The sequence below is a fragment of the Muntiacus reevesi genome, chromosome 8, assembly GCF_963930625.1.
Source record: "Muntiacus reevesi chromosome 8, mMunRee1.1, whole genome shotgun sequence".
Lineage (NCBI taxonomy): Eukaryota > Metazoa > Chordata > Mammalia > Artiodactyla > Cervidae > Muntiacus > Muntiacus reevesi.
In genome coordinates, this window is record NC_089256.1 from 23,528,594 (window position 1) to 23,546,009 (window position 17,416).

General features: G+C 50.1%; 1 protein-coding gene across 1 annotated transcript; it reads right to left on the reverse strand.

The window, feature by feature from the left end:
• Positions 1-442: 442 nt before the first annotated feature.
• LOC136173181 (stefin-C-like) lies at positions 443-5,350 on the reverse strand. Its single transcript, XM_065942630.1, has 3 exons — positions 5,197-5,350; positions 1,241-1,342; positions 443-783 (listed from the first exon to the last, which is right to left on the reverse strand). Exons 1-3 carry the CDS (start codon positions 5,269-5,271, stop codon positions 655-657), a joined length of 306 nt encoding a protein of 101 aa, XP_065798702.1. The 5' UTR covers positions 5,272-5,350; the 3' UTR covers positions 443-654.
• Positions 5,351-17,416: the final 12,066 nt, after the last annotated feature.

Here is a 17,416-nt window from a genome sequence, read left to right on the forward strand (position 1 = left end):
GAAGTGGCACTCAGCGGGCCCTGCGGGTCACTGCCCCCCTGCACACATCTGTGCATCTCTACCCAAGCAGAAAAGCGTGAATATATCTGAGTCCATCTAGAATGTATCTGAGTCCATCCTGAACTAATGCTCTAGGGTCGGATTTTCTCAGCCCCTCTTACTGTACTGAGTGGGGTGGGGGGTTCTGAGACCTGGAGCCACGACACTGCGTCACCACGCCGGCGTGTGGAGCTGTGGTTAGAGCAGAGCCTCCCGGGACCCTGGGTGTGCCTGCCGCCCACCGTCGCCTGGGCCACCCTCTCCCCCACCTCGGCTCCTCAGAGAAGGGGTCTCAGGCTGCAGGAGGCCCAGCGGGGGCGCCACCCAGGACACCTCTCACCTGCTGACACTTCTCTGCTGTGATCAGAGCTTCAGATGAAGAAACAAAGCCCAACATAGACAATTTGTGAAAACAGAAAACACATATTTATTTAAAGATAACACAAGCCCTCCTCGAAAGAAATTTCGTTAAAATCAAGGATTGGGAGGAAAAAAATGAACATAGCGAAAGCAGAGAACACAGACACCACCCCACTCCAAGGGGCACCGCGTCTGGTCCAAGACAGGTCTGCAGAGGAGAGACCCACGTGGGCGACAGACTCTGCAAAATCGGGCCTAGAATTCCGCCAGCTCGTCGTGCCTGCCTTTGTTGGTCTGGTAGCTGGTCAAGGCCACGGGCTTGCTCTCGTGCGGGAGGCTTTCAAACACTCGGATGTGCACGAACTCATCCTCGTCCACTTGAACCTGAAAGGAGAGTCCCGTGAGGGGCAGGTGGGGCCTCTCATCCCACATCCCCTGATTCGCTGGATTTGGCTGGACGGGCAGGAAGGGCCTGGATGCCCGGAGGCTGCGTCCCTTCATGTCCCCAGAGACTGGGCTGAGGACATTGCACCTTCCTCCTTCAAGGGCAGGGATGCCCTCGGTGCCCAGCCAGCACCCCTCACCCACAGCGCTCCATCAGAGCCCTCAGGCACCCGAGAGGCTAGGTCCTCCTCTCCAAGGAGGCCGCAGCACACACGTGCACACACATGCGCACGTGCACATATGTGCACACACACATGCTTGCACACGCATGCTCATTTTAGACAGCCACCAAACCCCTGAAACTGAGGGCTGCCACAGAACCCTGCTGAGCACCCCTGCCCTGGGCACCTGTGAGCTCCCACTTCAGCCAGACTCTCCCAAGAGCCTGACACCCCACCTTGATCAAGTAGTTCATTCCGGCGACCACCTGGCTCCTGAATTCCACAGCCTTGAACATTGGGAACTTCTTGTCCACCTTTTCCTCCAGCTGGGACTTCACCTGGGGAAGGGAGAAGGGAGAGACAGGTGAGCTCACCTGTATTAGATGTTACAGCTCAACTCTAGGGCCCACATTCTACACTCTTTCTAGAGCACGTCTGTTCTTCACAGCTGAGCACACACACTCAGCTGTTGACTCTGATGAGAAAGGACAGAAAACTGTTCTTTGTATCATTTCTCTTTCCTTTTTCAACGATGGAAATTTTACATTTTCATCGTCAAGACCATGTGTATAAGTTCACACCCTGTTTTTCTTTTTCATTTTTTTTTAATGTAAGCATCACTTTATTATTATTATTATTTTTATCATTTTCTATAGAATTTAATTATTTTTTCTCTGCTACAATGATATACTTTAAAAAAAAATTTTTTTTTATTAGTTGGAGGCTAATTACTTCACAACATTGCAGTGGGTTTTGTCATACATTGACATGAATCAGCCATAGAGTTACACGTATTCCCCATCCCGATCCCCCCTCCCACCTCCCTCTCCACCCGACTCCTCTGGGTCCTCCCAGCCCACCAGGCCCGAGCACTTGTCTCATGCATCCCACCTGGGCTGGTGATCTGCTTCACCATAGATAATATACATGCTGTTCTCTCGAAACATCCCACCCTCACCTTCTCCCACAGAGTCCAAAAGTCTGTTCTGTACTTCCATGTCTCTTTTTCTGTTTTGCATATAGGGTTATCATTACCATCTTTCTAAATTCCATATATATGTGTTAGTATGCTGTAATGTTCTTTATCTTTCTGGCTTACTTCACTCTGTATAATGGGCTCCAGTTTCATCCATCTCATTAGTACTGATTCAAATGAATTCTTTTTAATGGCTGAGTAGTATTCCATGGTGTATATGTACCACAGCCTCCTTATCCATTCATCTGCTGATGGGCATCTAGGTTGCTTCCTGTTTTTCTTTTTACTTAGTTCTTTTGAAAGAGTACATAGCATTATTTAGTTACTCTTTTAAAAGTGAAAATTAAAATATTTTAAAGAGTTAAACTAAATTGAATGTTAAATATAATTGTCCAGGGACTTCCTCAGTGATCTAGTGTGTAAGACTCAATGACGACAATGCAAGGGGCCCAGGTTCTATTCCTGGTCAGTGAACTGTATCCTACATGCCGCAAGGAAGGTCCACATGCTTCAAGTAACTAAGTGGCACAGCCAAAATAGCTAAATATTTATTAAAAATTCAGTCTTCCGTCTTCTGTTGTTAATGGTCAGCTGCTGAGTCATGTCTGACTCTTTGTGACCTCATGGACTGTGGCACGCCAGGCTCCTCTGTCCTCCAGTCTGCCAGAGCTTACTCAAAGTCTTCTCCATTGAGTGGCTGATGCTATCTAACCATCTCAGCTGCTGATGCCTTCTCCTCCTGCCCTCCATTTTTCCCAGTCAGGGTCTTTTCTGTTCAGTCAGTTCTTCCCAGCAGGTGACCAAAGGACTGGTGCTTCAGCTGCACCATCAGTCCTTCCAGTGGATATGCAGGGTTGATTTCCTTTAGGATTGGCTGGTTTGATCTTATAGAGGTGTGTTAATTCTCTTGGGGAAAAAAGTGAAAGTGAAAATGTTAGTTGCTCATTGGTGCCCAACTCTGCGACCCCATGAACGGTAGCCTCCCTGGCTCTCTGTTCATGAAATTGTCCAGGCAAGAATACTGGAATGGGTTGTCATTTCTTTTTCCAGCATTCTCTTAAGAATCTCAGTTTCTTCTGCAACAGATAAAGCACTATTACAGTTAAAAAAATGCTTTTCTACTTTTAAACTTTCATTTAATTTTAGTTTTTATTTTTTAAACATGCCATAATTCTGGGTTTTCCATTGTTAACTTTTACTTACATATTGGTTTTTTCTGGCTGTCTTGGGTCTTTGAGGCTGCATGCCAGCTTTCTCTAGTTTCCAAGAGTGGGGGCTTCTGTTGAGAGCACAGGCTGTAGGCATGGGGGCTTCAGGAGTCTCAGTTCCCTGGTTCTGGAGCTCAGGCTCAGGAGTTGTGGCACTTGGGCTTACTTGCTCAGCGCTGTGTGGTATCATCTTGGACCAGGGATAGATCCCAGGTCCCCTGCATGTGAATTCTTCTCCCCTGGGTCACCAGAGGGGTCCTTTGCTGCCTTCTTAGACGGTCTCCCTAGGATGCAGGGCCTTTGGGCAGAGGGTGTTTCCGGTCTTTGGTGTCAGATGGTAATAATACCCTTGGATCAGTCAGGTTTTCTAGGGTCTTGGCCTTTGGGGAACTGAGCTTGTTATTGAGGAAGGAAGAGCAGGTTGCTTTGTCTTGACTTTGAGATCTAATCTGGTTTCTGAGTGCTCAGCAGCCATAGGAGCTGGCTGCGCAGAAGTCCCCAGACCAGTTCTGGGGGTCGGAGGAGTTTTGAAGCCCAGGCACCTGCTGCTTGGGGAGCCAAGGGCATCACCATTATGCATGCCAGTGAGTCACCTGGCAAGTGCCTGCAGGGAGCCGCACTCTGGTGATTAGGTGGGGGAATGGACAGGAGCACGGAGGGTCAGGCAGTGAGAAGGTGGGTCACCTGCTCTTCCAGGAGGCTGCCACGGCTCTCAGGGGGGTCAATGTGGGTGTGTCCCCTGGGTCAGGGCCCACCCTTGTCTCAACACTCACCCGTTCATTCCCTCTTCACGGAGCTGTAGGGACCTGACCCTCTGACTGTTTACCCAACCCGGGGGTGAGTGACACCCACAGACCCTCCTGGGGTCCTGGGATGGAATCATCCTCTCTGTCTGTCTCAGGAGTGGAAGCAGGAGAGCCCTGCTCTGTGCAAGCCTGGCTGGATGTGGTGGGTACAGGTTCAACTCTGGCCTCACTTCTCCTTATCTGTTCACGAAAGCTTCTGTACAAAAGGCCGCAGACGGTACCCCTGCCCCTCACAGAGCCCGCCCTGCACACAGGTGGCCACCTGGCTCTCAGGGGCAGTGAGGACGGTGCCCTGACATGTGACTCTCACGGGATGGACCCCAAGTGCAGCCCCTGGAGGCAGAAACCCTTGTCTTCTGAGAGGGCTCAACCTCACGCAAGGCTCACGTAGCCAGCGGGGATTCTCAGGCCTGGAGAGCCAGAAGAGGCGGGGAGGGCTGGGCTGAGTGGCCATGGAGGGGAAGAAGAGGGAACACCCCTCTGCCTGGCTCTCACTGGCTGTCCCCCAGATCCCTCAGAGTCTAAGGTCTCCCAAGACTGACTCAGCCCTTCCATGACTGATATCAGATGGTCCCGATGGTAGGATCGAGGTCGCAGCAGAGTGCATGCCCTGGTAGGAGAGAGGACGCGGCAGAGCATGCCCTGGGATGTAGGAGGCAGCAGTGGAGCTGGGAGCAGGGCAGAGGTGGGCGGGAAAGATAAGGGACCCAGACGTCTGTCTCAAGTTTCCTCTTCTCATCAGAACTCGAATACCCCACCCCAGGCCTTGAACTTCTCTCCCTTATGAGGTCACGGGGACAGACCCCATCCCCACATGACCCTCGGGCGCAAGAGTTTTCCTGGAAAAGGGGCTGGACGGCTGGCCAGGGTCTGATCAAGGCTCTGCCTACTTGATCCAGCAACTTTCAGTCTCTAAACGTGTCACTGGAGAGCATTTCAAACCTACAGGAGGGCTAAAATAACAGCCTGAGTCTAGGAGGCCTGGGACCCTGACTCACTCATGATGACCTCAGCCCCTGCTGTGTCCTTTCTTCTCCATGTGCTTTTCCCCAAATGTCACCTTGCCTCCCCCTCCAACTCCTCTGCCCCCTCTCTCTTCTCAAGAGAGAAGGGGATGTGCTAGGGTGCAGTGCCTCTGTCCCAGAGGTGATGACTGCTGACCACCGTGGTCCCAGGACCCCATCTGCCCGCAGCAGCCCTACCTGATCAGCGATGGCCTGGGTCTTGGCTGTGGCAGCCTGAGTCTCTGAGAACCCACCAACCTTTGGCCCCAACATCTTGGCAGTGGGCAGGCTGGGCGGATGACCTGTAGGAGCTGCTGACACTCTCAGGACTAGGGAGCTAATGGGAAACTCCCAGACTTGGAGGGATGGTCCTGTGATGCATGGGCGGAGCCAGGAGAGGTGCCTGGGTTGACGGGCAGGGAACAGGGAGAGGAAGTCCTGGTCCCATTCAGGAACAAGCTCTGACATGGGGTGGGGGCGGGGGGCGGGACTTCAGTGTCTTCCTGTGGGTGGCAGAGTCACAGGCAGGGGTGGGAGCTCCCTGCAGGATGGGAGTGGGAGTGGGGGTTAGCACCGACAGAATCTCCAGATAGAGGGGGTCCACTCAGATGGGAGGATGATGGGGGTCTCTGACTCTTGGGGTTCCATAGAGGCCTGGAGACACGGGAGCAACAGGACCTGAGAGTTGCCAAGGGCAGAGAGAAGAGAAGCCCCCACCAGCTCAGCACCTGGAGGAGCTGGAGGAGAGGGGCAGGGGCCACCTGGGCCTCAGTGGGACCTGCCTGTGCCTGCCTGCAGCCCCTCATCCCCCAGCCAGGCTCAGAGCCCTACCCGTTCTGGCCTGTCCTGTGGGCTGCTGTGCACATCATGGACGTGTGACCGGTGACACAGGCAGGGCTGGCGTGGGAGGAGGAAGAGCCACAGGCTGGTCCAGGGGCAGGGAGGTGATGACTCCAGGGCCTCCGACGGCATGGGGGTCAGATGCATGGTGTTACTTAGTAGGGCTTGGTTCTGATGGGTGTGGGGTAGGATTTAGAGTTGGTTCAACTATTACCCAGGCTGGGGTGGGGTACGCTTCTAGGGTCCAAGCCTGGGCTCTTGGGTAACACTGGGAAACCAATTATCTGAGCAGACACATGGAGTGAGAGACAAGGCTGAGGCCTTGGTGGGGAAGGGGCGCCTGGGAGGCGGGCGGCAGAGTCAGGGGAACCCAGGAGAAGTGCTCGGCCCCGTGGTCAGCCCAGTACCGGATTGGATATTGAGGGGGTTAGCTTTCCAGGTCGTCTTCGGTCAGTCATCTCTCTGATGCCCAGGTGTGGTCTGAGGCCCTTCCTGGTGGCGCACACATCTCTCAGGCAAGATGGTTTCCAGTGGGAGTGTTTCTGGGAGGTTGGTAGGACACAGCGCAGCCTGGCCTCACCGCCACCTTCTGGCCCCACAGAAGGCTCCAGTTAGATTTTGGCAGCAGCTTCTCAGTAATGCACACCTTACAGGGAAATCCTATTTTGGGATAACTCAGGCAAGTCCTGGTAATTGTGTTTTTCCTGGGGGTGGGGGTGGGGGGAGGGTGGAGGTTCCAGGCAATGGTTCCCTAAATATACTGTCCCCCCCCCCCAACGCTCCCGCCCTGAGACACTTCAGACTCGAGATAATTTTTGCATAATCAGAGTGGAAATCAGATTGATTATCTTCTTTCCAGCCAAAGATGGAGAAGAACTATAGAGTCAGCAAAAACAATTCTGGGAGCTGACTGTGACACACATCATGAACACCTTATTGCAAAATTAGGACTTTAATTGAAAAAAGGAGGGACAACCACTAGACCATTCTGGTATGACCTAAATCAAATCCCTTATGATTATACAGTAGAAGAGACAAATAGATTCAAGGGATTAGATCTGATAGACAACGTTCCTGAAGAACTAGGGATGATGTTCGTAACATTGTACAAGATGCTGTGATCAACACCATCCCCAAGAAAAAGAAATGGAAAAAGGCAAAATGGTTGTCTGAGGAGGGCTTACGAATAGCTGAGAAAAGAAGAGATGTGAACGACAAAGGAGAAAAGAAAGATACATCCATCTGAATGCAGAGTTCCAAAGAGTAGCAGGGACAGATAAGAAAGTGTTCCTAAGCGACCAGTGCAAAGAAATAGAGGAAAACAAGAGAATGAGGAAAACTAGAGATCTCTTCAAGAAAATCAGAGATACCAAGGGAACATTTCATGCAAAGATGGGCCCAGTAAAGGACAGAAATGGTATGGACGACACAGAAGCAGAAGATATTAAGAGGTGGCAAGAATACCACAGAAGAACTAGACAAAAAAGATCCTAATGACCCAGATAACCACAATGATATGATCACCTAGAGCCAGACATCCTAGAGTGTGAAGTCAAGTGGGCCTCAGGAAGCATCACTACAAATAACGTGAGTGTAGGTGATGGAATTCTATGATATATTTCAAATCCTAAAAGATGATGCTGTGAAAGTGGTGCACTCAATATGCCAGCAAATTTGGAAAACTCAGCAGTGGCCACAGAACTGGAAAAGGACAGGATTCATTTTAATCCCAAAGAAAGGCAAAGCCAAAGAATGATCAAACTACTGCAGAGTTGCACACATCTCACATGCTAGGAAAGTAATGCTCAAAATTCTCCAAGCTAGGCTTCAGTAATACATGAACCGAGAACTTCCAGATGTTCATGCTGGATTTAGAAAAGGCAGAAGAACCAGAGATCAAATTGTCAACACCCACTGGATCATCGAAAAAGCAAGAGAATTCAAAAAAAACATCTACTTCTGCTTCATTGACTGCACTAAATCTCAAACTGAACACACTGGAAAATTGCTCAAGAGATGGGAATACCAGACCACTGTACCTGCTTCCTAAGAAATCTGTATGCAGGTCAAGAAGCAAGAGTTCAAACCAGACATGGAAGAATGGACTGGTTCCTAATTGGGAAAGGAGTACGTCAAGGCTGTATATTGTCACCCTGCTGATTTAACTTCTATGCACAGTACATCATGAGAAATGCTGGGCTGGATGAAGCACAAGCTGGAATCAAGATTGCTGGGAGAAATATCAATAACCTCAGATATGATAATGGCACCACCCTTATGGCAGAAAGCAAAGAGGAACTAAAGAGCCTCTTGATGAAAATCAAAGAGGAGAGTGAAAAAGCTGCCTTAAAAGTCAGCATTCAGAAAACAAAGATCATGACATCCGGTTCCATCACTTCATGCCAAATAGATGGAGAAACAATGGAAAAAGTGAGAGACTTTATTTCCTTGAGATCCTCCAAGATCACTGCAGATGGTGACGGTAGCCATGAAATTAAACGAAATTAAATTAAATCTTCTTCTCTTGGAAGTAAAGCTATGACCAACCCAGACAGCATATTAAAGAGCATAGACATTACTTTGCCAATAAAGTTCCACCTAGTCAAAGCTATGGTTTTTCTAGTAGTCATATATGGATGAGAGAGTTGGACCTTAAAGAAAGAATAGCACCAAAGAATTGATGCTTTTGAACTGTGTTGTTGGAGAAGACTCTTGAAAGTCCCTTGGACTGCAAGGTGATCAAACCAGTCAATCCTAAAGGAGATCAGTTCTGAATATACATTGGAAAGACTGATGCTGAAGCTGAAGCTCCAATCGTTTGGCCACCTGATGCCAAGGACTGACTCACTAGAAAAGACCCTGATACTAGGAAAGATGGACAGCAGGAGGAGAAGGAGATGACAGATTATGAGATGGTTGGATGGCATCACTGACTCGATGGACATGAGTTTGAATAAACTCTGGGAGTTGGTGATGGACAGTGAAGCCTGGTGTCCTACAGTCCATGGGGTTGCAAAGAGTCAGACATGACTGAGTGACTGAACTGAACTGAGCCAATCTGAATCGGGATGAAATCTCTTTCTTGTGAAACTTCTTCATGCTGACACATGGTGCTGTATATTCAGAGATGATGTTGACTTGGGTCTGTAGCACCCTTTGCTGACAATTGAGTGGCCTGCTCATAAGTCCAGCATAACAAGGTACATGTACTTTGATGCCCACAGAAATATACATTGCGATGGGGAAGACTGTTAGTCCCATCTCTTGGGTCCAGATCTTGGAATTGTGCTAACCTTGGACTCAGTACTGCCCAAGCTGGAACAGCTGATGTCATGGCTACAGCCTGGCCTCACGCTATTAGCTTTTTTCGCCTTCTGGGGGTAGATATGGCATCTGGGAACAACTCAGGAATGTGCACCAGGCACTGAGTCTGTGGCTCCATCTGAACATTGACTGCTCGGTTAATCCCCACAGGAGGAGAGAATGACAAAGCACCCCAGTAAATCTGCCATGAGAACCTCATGAACTGTACAAAAAGATGAACAGATATTGTTATAGCCACGCGTTCCGGGAAACAGACTCACTCAGAAGGACAATGCAGATAGTGGAGTGCAGTTTATTACACCGGCGGGCCCAAGGCAGAGTCACCTCTTAGCCAAGGACCCCGTCCAGCATTTGTGAAAATCTTTTATACCCCATGTGTACATGTCCAAACCCACCACCTACCCCATGTGTACGTGTCCAACCCCACCACCTACCCCATGTGTATGTGTCCAAACCCACCACCTCAATTCCCTCGAGATTTACATAAACAAAGGTAGGGTAAATACAACTACAATAACCCCATCATTCAAGTGTTATGTGTTCAAACAGTCAATAATCAATAAGCCCGTAGTTACATTCCAACCAGTTAATAATCCATAAGCCTGTGATTACATCCTGATAGATACAGGAAAAGTTTATGACCTGTCCAGAGACAGGGGTGATTACTGTATGCTTCCTCTTAGGTAATGAGCAACCTGGATGTGATCTTCAAGATTCCCCTGTCTGGAGGGGGTCTTATCCTTCCATTGTTGTTCCCACAGGCACTAAGCAGAGAGTTCAGAGTCCACTGGAGAGGCAGCCGAGCACGATCAGCACGGACAGGCCTGAGATGGAGTCCAGGCCCTATGAATTCCTTCTTCATTCCCCCCTCTTGATGCTCTTAGTTTCCATAACGAGCATCATTCATTGAGATATATTGTACCTTAGCCCTCCTGCCACCCACATGAGAGAATGCTATCAACCTCTGGGTTACAAAATTCACAAGGCATTGTAGGAAGCAGGGCCCACAGAGCAGTATGATTAAGAATACTATAACAACAGTTACAATGGTTTTCCACCAGTCTCCCTTTACCCAGGAGAGAACAGAAGTCCAAAAGGGAATATTTTCATTAGACATGGCTTTCACTTGATTTTGCATATCCTTCAAGGCAGTAGATACATTTCCAGACAGGTCAGGGATATACACACAACATTCAACTTTAATTACGGCGCAAGTCCCTCCTTGGGCTGCTGTGAGTATGTCTAATGCCATCCTATTTTGAATTACTGCCTTCCTCATCTGAATTTGTTCTTCGTTCAAAACTTGAATGGCTTTTGTACTGTCTAAGAGGGCCTGTTTAGTGAAATTAGTTAAGGCCTCTACCTTAACCATGATATCCGTTGTCCCTACAGAGGGTACAAACAAGGCAGCAAGATAGTCATACCATTGGAACACAGATCGTGTCCATCTTGCATGCAGATAAGGCAGGTTTACTGGAGGCTGGTGCAGGCCAGGCTTAATACCGCCATGGGCGAAAGCAAATCCTAATGTGCAACGCCCCACCCAGCCAACTGGTAACCATGGCCATAAATTAAGCCCACAGAGCCACTGGGTCCCATTGGGGGCTACCCACCGGATTCCAGGATTATATTTCCAGTCGGAACCGGGCCACTGAACAGACTGATTGGGGTGATAGGTAACTTCCAAGATTTGTTTACATTGTTCAGGGGGCAAATAACCCATATATTTTAATTCTTTTGGGTCTAGGAGGTGGTCTCCAAATCCAATTTTCTGTTCCTTTTGTTCCCAGCAAATAGTAGCAGGGGTAATCAACTGTCCTTTCTCAGGAGTCATGCAGAAATGTTCATCCCAGACCTGGTAGTATTGCTCAAGGTACTGGGAGGCCTGTCCCCCTTTTGTAAAAGAACCCTTCTCCTTTTTATTTTTCACATATGAGGTATAAGCCTTTGTTACTTCTGTAAGGCTGGTGTTCATGTCAAATGTAACCCTATGTCCCTGGCCCATTGATGGCTTCTTCTTACACCAGGAGAGCAAAGAAAGGTTATGATTGGCGAGAGAGAGAAAAGTTCCCTTCTGTTGCTCTAAGAAGGAACACAGTGGAATAAAGTCCCCATAACGGAGTGGCGATACCCACCAGGGGAGTCCGTCCATTACTGACAGGGGCATGGCCCCATATACCCAACAGTTGGAGGAGTTGTGGAAGTTCGCGTAAGAATGTGCCCACGAGATGAAGACGTTGTCCTGTGCAGGAGCAGTGGTCAGGTTCAGAATTGCGTTGATGAGGCCGAGCAGCAGGAGTCGTTTACCCAGCTCCATCCTGTAGAGGGCTCGTCCGGGGTCTCGTTCTCTTCTTCCTCTTCAGAATGATCTTGGTTCCTCGTGGGTCGGCGGGGTCCTTCTGGGTGGTCCACTCAGCGTCCTCCGGGTCAGTGTTGTATGCCTTCTTCGCTCTGGTGTGATGGATCCAAGGGGCAATGCCTGCAACTTTAACTGCGGTAGGAGTGGTTAAAACAACAGTATAAGGACCTTTCCACCGGGGGGCTAGGGAGTCATGTTTCCAGTCTTTCACCCATACCTGGTCCCCTGGTATAAACTCATGCATTTGCTCCCCCAAGGGGAACGGTATTCTTTCTTGCACAAACTTAGTTACTTGATTAATTACCTTACCTAGTTGTTCCATCTGCTGTGATATCCCGTCTCCTCCTACCTGAAGTATATCAGTTGTTACCTGTCTTATTATGGGAGGAGGCCTCCCATACACAATTTCGTAGGGAGAGTAGCCATGGGACCGTGGGGTCATCCTGAGTTTGAGCAAGGCCATGGGAAGTAAATCCACCCAGGAACAGTCAGTCTCTATAATCCACTTAGAAAGTGTCTCCTTTAGTGTCCGGTTAGTTCGTTCTACCATTCCGGAGCTCTGAGGCCGGTAGGCAGTGTGTAACTTCCATTTTACATTCATGGCTTTACTTACTTGTTGTATCAGATCCGATATGAAGGCAGGCCCGTTATCTGATCCTATGCTGGTGGGGAATCCAAATCGAGGAACTATCTCCCTTAGCAGACTCCGAGCCACTTCTGATGCTCTTTCAGTTCGGGTGGGGAAGGCCTCCACCCATCCCGAGAATGTACATACCAAGACCAACAGGTAACGAAAATGGCGATGTGGTTTCATCTCAGCGAAGTCCACTTCCAGATGTTCAAAAGGAAGGGTACCTTTTAATTGGATGCCTGGGGGTTTTGGTCTGCACCCTGGAGCGGCGTTAATCTGAGAACAGGTGTTGCAATTTTGGGATTCTGTTCTACATTGAGAGGAGAGGCGAGGAACCAGAAAATACCTTCGGATCAAGTCCTCCAGTTTGTCATGTCCTAGGTGAGTCATACGATGAGCTTGGCTCACCAGAGAGGGAGCCATCCTTTCAGGCACTAGTAGCTTACCACCTGGCAGTTCCCACCATCCTTTCTCTGTTTTGGTGGCTCCCTCCACTTCAGCTAGCTGGTTTTGAGCCTCGGTGTATGTCGGGGAGTCTAAGGCCAGCTCGGGTAGCTCAGCTAGGACAAATGTCCTCATGGGGATTTCCCCAGATTCTTTCCTGTCCTCGGCTGCTCGTCTGGCGGTCTCATCAGCCAGCCTATTTCCTCGAGCCAGTGGGGTGTCTTCCTTCTGGTGCCCACGGCAGTGCATGACTGCTACCTCCGTGGGGCTCCAGACAGCGTCTAACAGAATCAGGATCTCTTCCTTATTCTTAATGTCCTTTCCATTGGCCGTTAGAAGGCCTCTCTCCCGGTATAGCGCCCCATGTACGTGGAGTGTAGCGAAAGCATACCGGGAGTCAGTGTAGACGTTCACTCTCTTGCCCTTTGACAGCTGCAGTGCCCGGACTAAGGCCCATAACTCTGCTCGTTGGGCTGACCAGTGCTGTGGGAAGGGGCCGGCCTCTATAACAGTCCTCTCTGTAACTACAGCATAGCCTGACAGTCGCTCTCCTAGCTTTACCAGGCTAATGCCATCAATATACAGAGTCCAGTCAGGATTTGAAATTGGCCTGTCTCGGAGGTCTGGACGGCTAGCATAGACCTCCTCTAAGACTTCCTTGCAATCGTGAGTGGGTCCTCCTTCTCCCACTGGGAGAAGCGTTGCCGGGTTTAAACCCTGGCAAGGCTCAATACGGAGGTTGGGGTTTTCGCATAGCAGTCCCTGGTATTGAATAATCCGGGAATTTGACAGCCATTTGTGGGGGTCTCCTCGAAGGAGGGTGTTGACTTCATGTGGGACCTTTATGATCAGGTCCTGGCCGAAAGTCAGCTTTGTGGCCTCATGTACCAGTAAGGCGACTGCGGCCACTGCCCGCAGACAGCCAGGCCAACCGGTGGCAACATTATCAAGTCGCTTTGAAAGATAAGCTATTGGCCTGTCCCACGTTCCCAAGGTTTGAGTCAAAACCCCCATGGCTGTTTTATCTTTCTCAGTCACATACAAGGTGAATGGTTTGGTGAGGTCTGGCAATCCCAAGGCGGGGGCGGAGGTGGTTGCTAGCCTCAGCTCCTCAAAGGCTTCCTGCGGTTTTTCAGTCCAGTTTACAGGATTTTCTTCAGGCCCTGTCAGGAGCTCAAATAAGGGCTGGGCTATTTGAGAGTACCTTGGAATCCAAATCCTGCAGAATCCAGTGGCCCCTAGGAACTCCCTGACTTGCCGCCGAGTCTTAGGTGTGGGGAGCCTCAGAATTACTTCCTTTCTAGATTGGTCCAGCAACCTTGTGCCTTCCCTTAAGACAAACCCCAAATACCTTACCTCCTCCTTGCAGATTTGTGCCTTTTTCCTGGATACTCGGTATCCCTCTTCTGCCAGCAATTGGAGGAGCGCTTGGGTCCCTTCCCAGCATTCGTCCCAGGTCTCCGCGGCCAGCAAGAGGTCGTCCACATATTGCAGGAGCCAACATCCATATCTTTCAGGCTGGAAAGGTTCCAGGTCCGAGGCCAAGGCTTCTCCAAAGATGGTTGGAGCGTTTTTGAATCCTTGCGGGAGGCGAGTCCAGGTGAGCTGCTGCTTATTGCCTCCGATGGGGTCCTCCCATTCAAAGGCAAAGATGGGTTGTGATGCAGGTGCTAGGCGTATACAGAAAAAGGCATCTTTGAGGTCCAAACAAGTATAGATCCTTGTCTTAGGTGGGAGGAGGCTAAGTAAGGTATAGGGGTTTGGGACGGTCGGGTGCAGAGTTACAGTGGCCTGATTGACCAATCTGAGATCCTGCACAGGCCTATAGTCTTGTCCTCCTTCCTTTTTTACCGGCAAGATTGGTGTGTTCCAGGCTGATTGACATTCCACCAGGATGCCTGCCTGTTTTAGCCTGTTGATGTGAGGCAGAATCCCAATTCGGGCTTCTATGGGTATTGGGTATTGACGCTTTCTCACCGGGGTTGCGCCAGGTTTGAGTTCTATTATTACAGGGGCTTGGTGTCTAGCTAGCCCAGGGGGGTTATCTTCGGCCCAGACCTCAGGGAACAGCTGAGTCAGCCTTATCCCCAACTCTGTTGCCTGGTCTTGTTTATCTCCAGGAGGCTCATGTAGCCTCCATTCGTCTTGAGGGGGCACAGAGAGGGAGAGTAAGTAGGTTGTTGTGCCCACCCGAAAAGTGGGCCTCTCTTCAGGAGAGAAAGTCACTTGTGCTCCCAGTTTGGAGAGTAAGTCTCTCCCCAGCAGGGGTACTGGGCACTCAGGGATATAGAGGAACTCATGAGTCACTTGGTGACCCCCCATCTGACACTTTCTGGGCTGGCAAAACGACTTAACCATTTCTTCTCCTGAAACCCCAGTTACAGCAGCAGTCCTTTTAGACAGTGGCACCACTGGTTTAGTTACCACAGACAATTCTGCCCCGGTGTCCACCATAAAGTCAATGTCTTGGTCCCCAATTTTTAAAGTTACCATGGGCTCTCGGGGACCTGATGTCTTTGAGCCCCGGCATCTCTATTCAGTCTCTATGTTAGTGAGTTCTGCAACTGGGAGGTATTTATTTTCCCTTCTTCCTTCTGGGCACTCATTCTTCCAATGACCAAACCCGCGGCATCGGGCACATTGATTTGGCTGTAATGGAGCCCATGGCCTCCGTTGGGACCGGTTGGAGGGCTGTCCTGACCTCGAAGCTAGGGGGGTCTTCTTTGCTTTGGCGGTGGAAGTCTCCGGAAGACTTTCCAAGCGCAGCAGCCAACATTGCAAACCTCTCATCTGTTCTCCTCTGCTCGTCTTTATACCTCTTCTCGTATTTCTTTTCTATTTCCGTGTCCCTATTCCGGAACACCTTGTCTGCTATCTCAATCAACAGAGAGCTAGACATGATAGAACTCCCTCGGTTTTTTGAAGCTTTCGTTTTATGTCAGGAAATGCTTGCGAGATGAATGACGAGTTTATAACAACCTGGGAGCCCGTAGCTTCTGGATCCATGGGTGTATAGAGTCTGTAGGCCTCACAAGGTCTCTTGTAAAATTCGGAGGGTGACTCGTTTCACTTCTGAACTATTCCGGCTGGTTTAGACATGTCCATCGGCCTCCGGGCTCCCCTTCTAAGCCCTTGTATAATCGCTGTCCGGTATCTTTCTAACTGGATTTTTCCCTCCTCTGTATTATAGTCCCAGTTAGGTCTGTCAGTGGGGAAGGCTTGTTCTATCCACCCCTCTGGGTTAGCAGTGCCCTCAGGGACCATCTCCTGTAACCATTTCCTTGCCTCAGTGTGGATCCTATATCTCTCTTCTGTACTGAAGAGGGATGATAGTAATTGCATTATATCGTCCCAGGTTGGTCGATGAGTGCGGAAAATAGTCTCCATTAGTCTAGTCATGCCCTGGGGTTCCAACGAGTAAGAGGGGGTGTGTTTTTGCCAGTTCAGTATATCGGTCGATGAAAAGGGCTGATAGTAATAGGTTACAGGAGCTTGGTGATAATTACCATCCTCCCCTATCATTGGGGGTTGCTGAACTTCTCTGAGGGGCATCTGCAAGGGTATTTTTTCCTCTGGCTCTTTTGCAGAGCGGAGCCTTTGTTTAATTCCAGTGGTTCCTCCCCCTTGTCCGGGAGTACTTACCGGGAGTGGAGGGTAGAGTTTAGGGAACGTAGGAGCAGCATCCGGGGTGGTAGAGTCCGGTGGGCTCATTGCCCCTCCAGTTGAGGCTGGAGCCTGCCGGGAGGGCGGCTCTACAACCTGTGGAGCTGTCGGGACCTCTGAGGAGTCCAGGAGGCTTACCGGTCTCTGGCTGTTTCCTCCGGTGGCCACCGTGTTACTAGGAGGCGGAATCATCATCCAATACGGCGGTGGGGGAAGCTCATCTCCTTCAGGATCCTGTAAAATTTCCTTCTCATCCTCGGTTATCTTTTGGGCCATCAAGATTTTTCCTTCCCCGCCATGAGCATAAAAACGGGCCCATCTGGGGGTGTCTTGGGCTATACCCAGCCAAGAGTCTATGTACGGGAACTGATCAGGGTGTCCGGGCTTTCCCGTAACTATAGCATAGACTGCCTTTATGAGGTTTAAGTCCATAGTTCCCTCTGGTGGCCAACCAACTCCCATTGAAGGCCATTCAACTTCACAAAGGGTACGGAGCCGGCCGGGTGTCATTTTCTTCCCATAGTCTCCATCGAATCCTTTCTTAAAATTCTTAATCATATTCTCCAATACAGTGGCCTTAGATCCGCTTCCTCCCATTTTCTTACCTCTGGATTCCCACGTCCCAGGGCCTTCCTGAGAAGCCAATTTACCTGTCTCCCCTGGCAGGGGAGATGATGGGTCACACAGCAGATGGTTACCTCCTGGGGGAGGGCAGAATATGAGCACGCAGAAATCAATATCCTCTTCGTAAAAAAAGAAAAACCTGTGGCGACAGCTCGGCACGTTCCCTAGGACGGCGTGGACACACCTCCTGACTGACCTTCTTAAACCCTAAGTTCCCTCTCTTTATCCCTGGCACGGCCGTCGACCTGAGTGCCGAACAGCTGTTGTCACCAACCCAAACCAGTTTCCTATGCGACTCCCTTCTGGTCCCTCCCAGGGGGGTGATCAGGCCCCCTCTTCCGCCCTACTGGGTGGGCTCCTCCTCACCTGAGCGCTCAGTTCCCTGCTGCCATTCACTACCTGCCAAAGCAAAGAAAGCGGGCTTTGAAAGGCTGAATTCTTCCAGAGGGGTGAGGTGCCTTCCCCCCTCTAGGAGATTCAAGCCACAAAACCTCGGGGTGGCCTCAAATGAGACCTGTCTCCTCAAAGTGAGG

Excerpts from the sequence above, each read along its gene's own strand:
- LOC136173181 (XM_065942630.1), bottom strand. The coding sequence starts at position 5,271 with ATGTTGGGGCCAAAGGTTGGTGGGTTCTCAGAGACTCAGGCTGCCACA. Across the intron at positions 1,343-5,196 it reads CCCAGGCCATCGCTGATCAG|GTGAAGTCCCAGCTGGAGGA; the intron begins GTAGGGCTGCTG and ends TCCCTTCCCCAG. Across the intron at positions 784-1,240 it reads GAATGAACTACTTGATCAAG|GTTCAAGTGGACGAGGATGA; the intron begins GTGGGGTGTCAG and ends CTCTCCTTTCAG.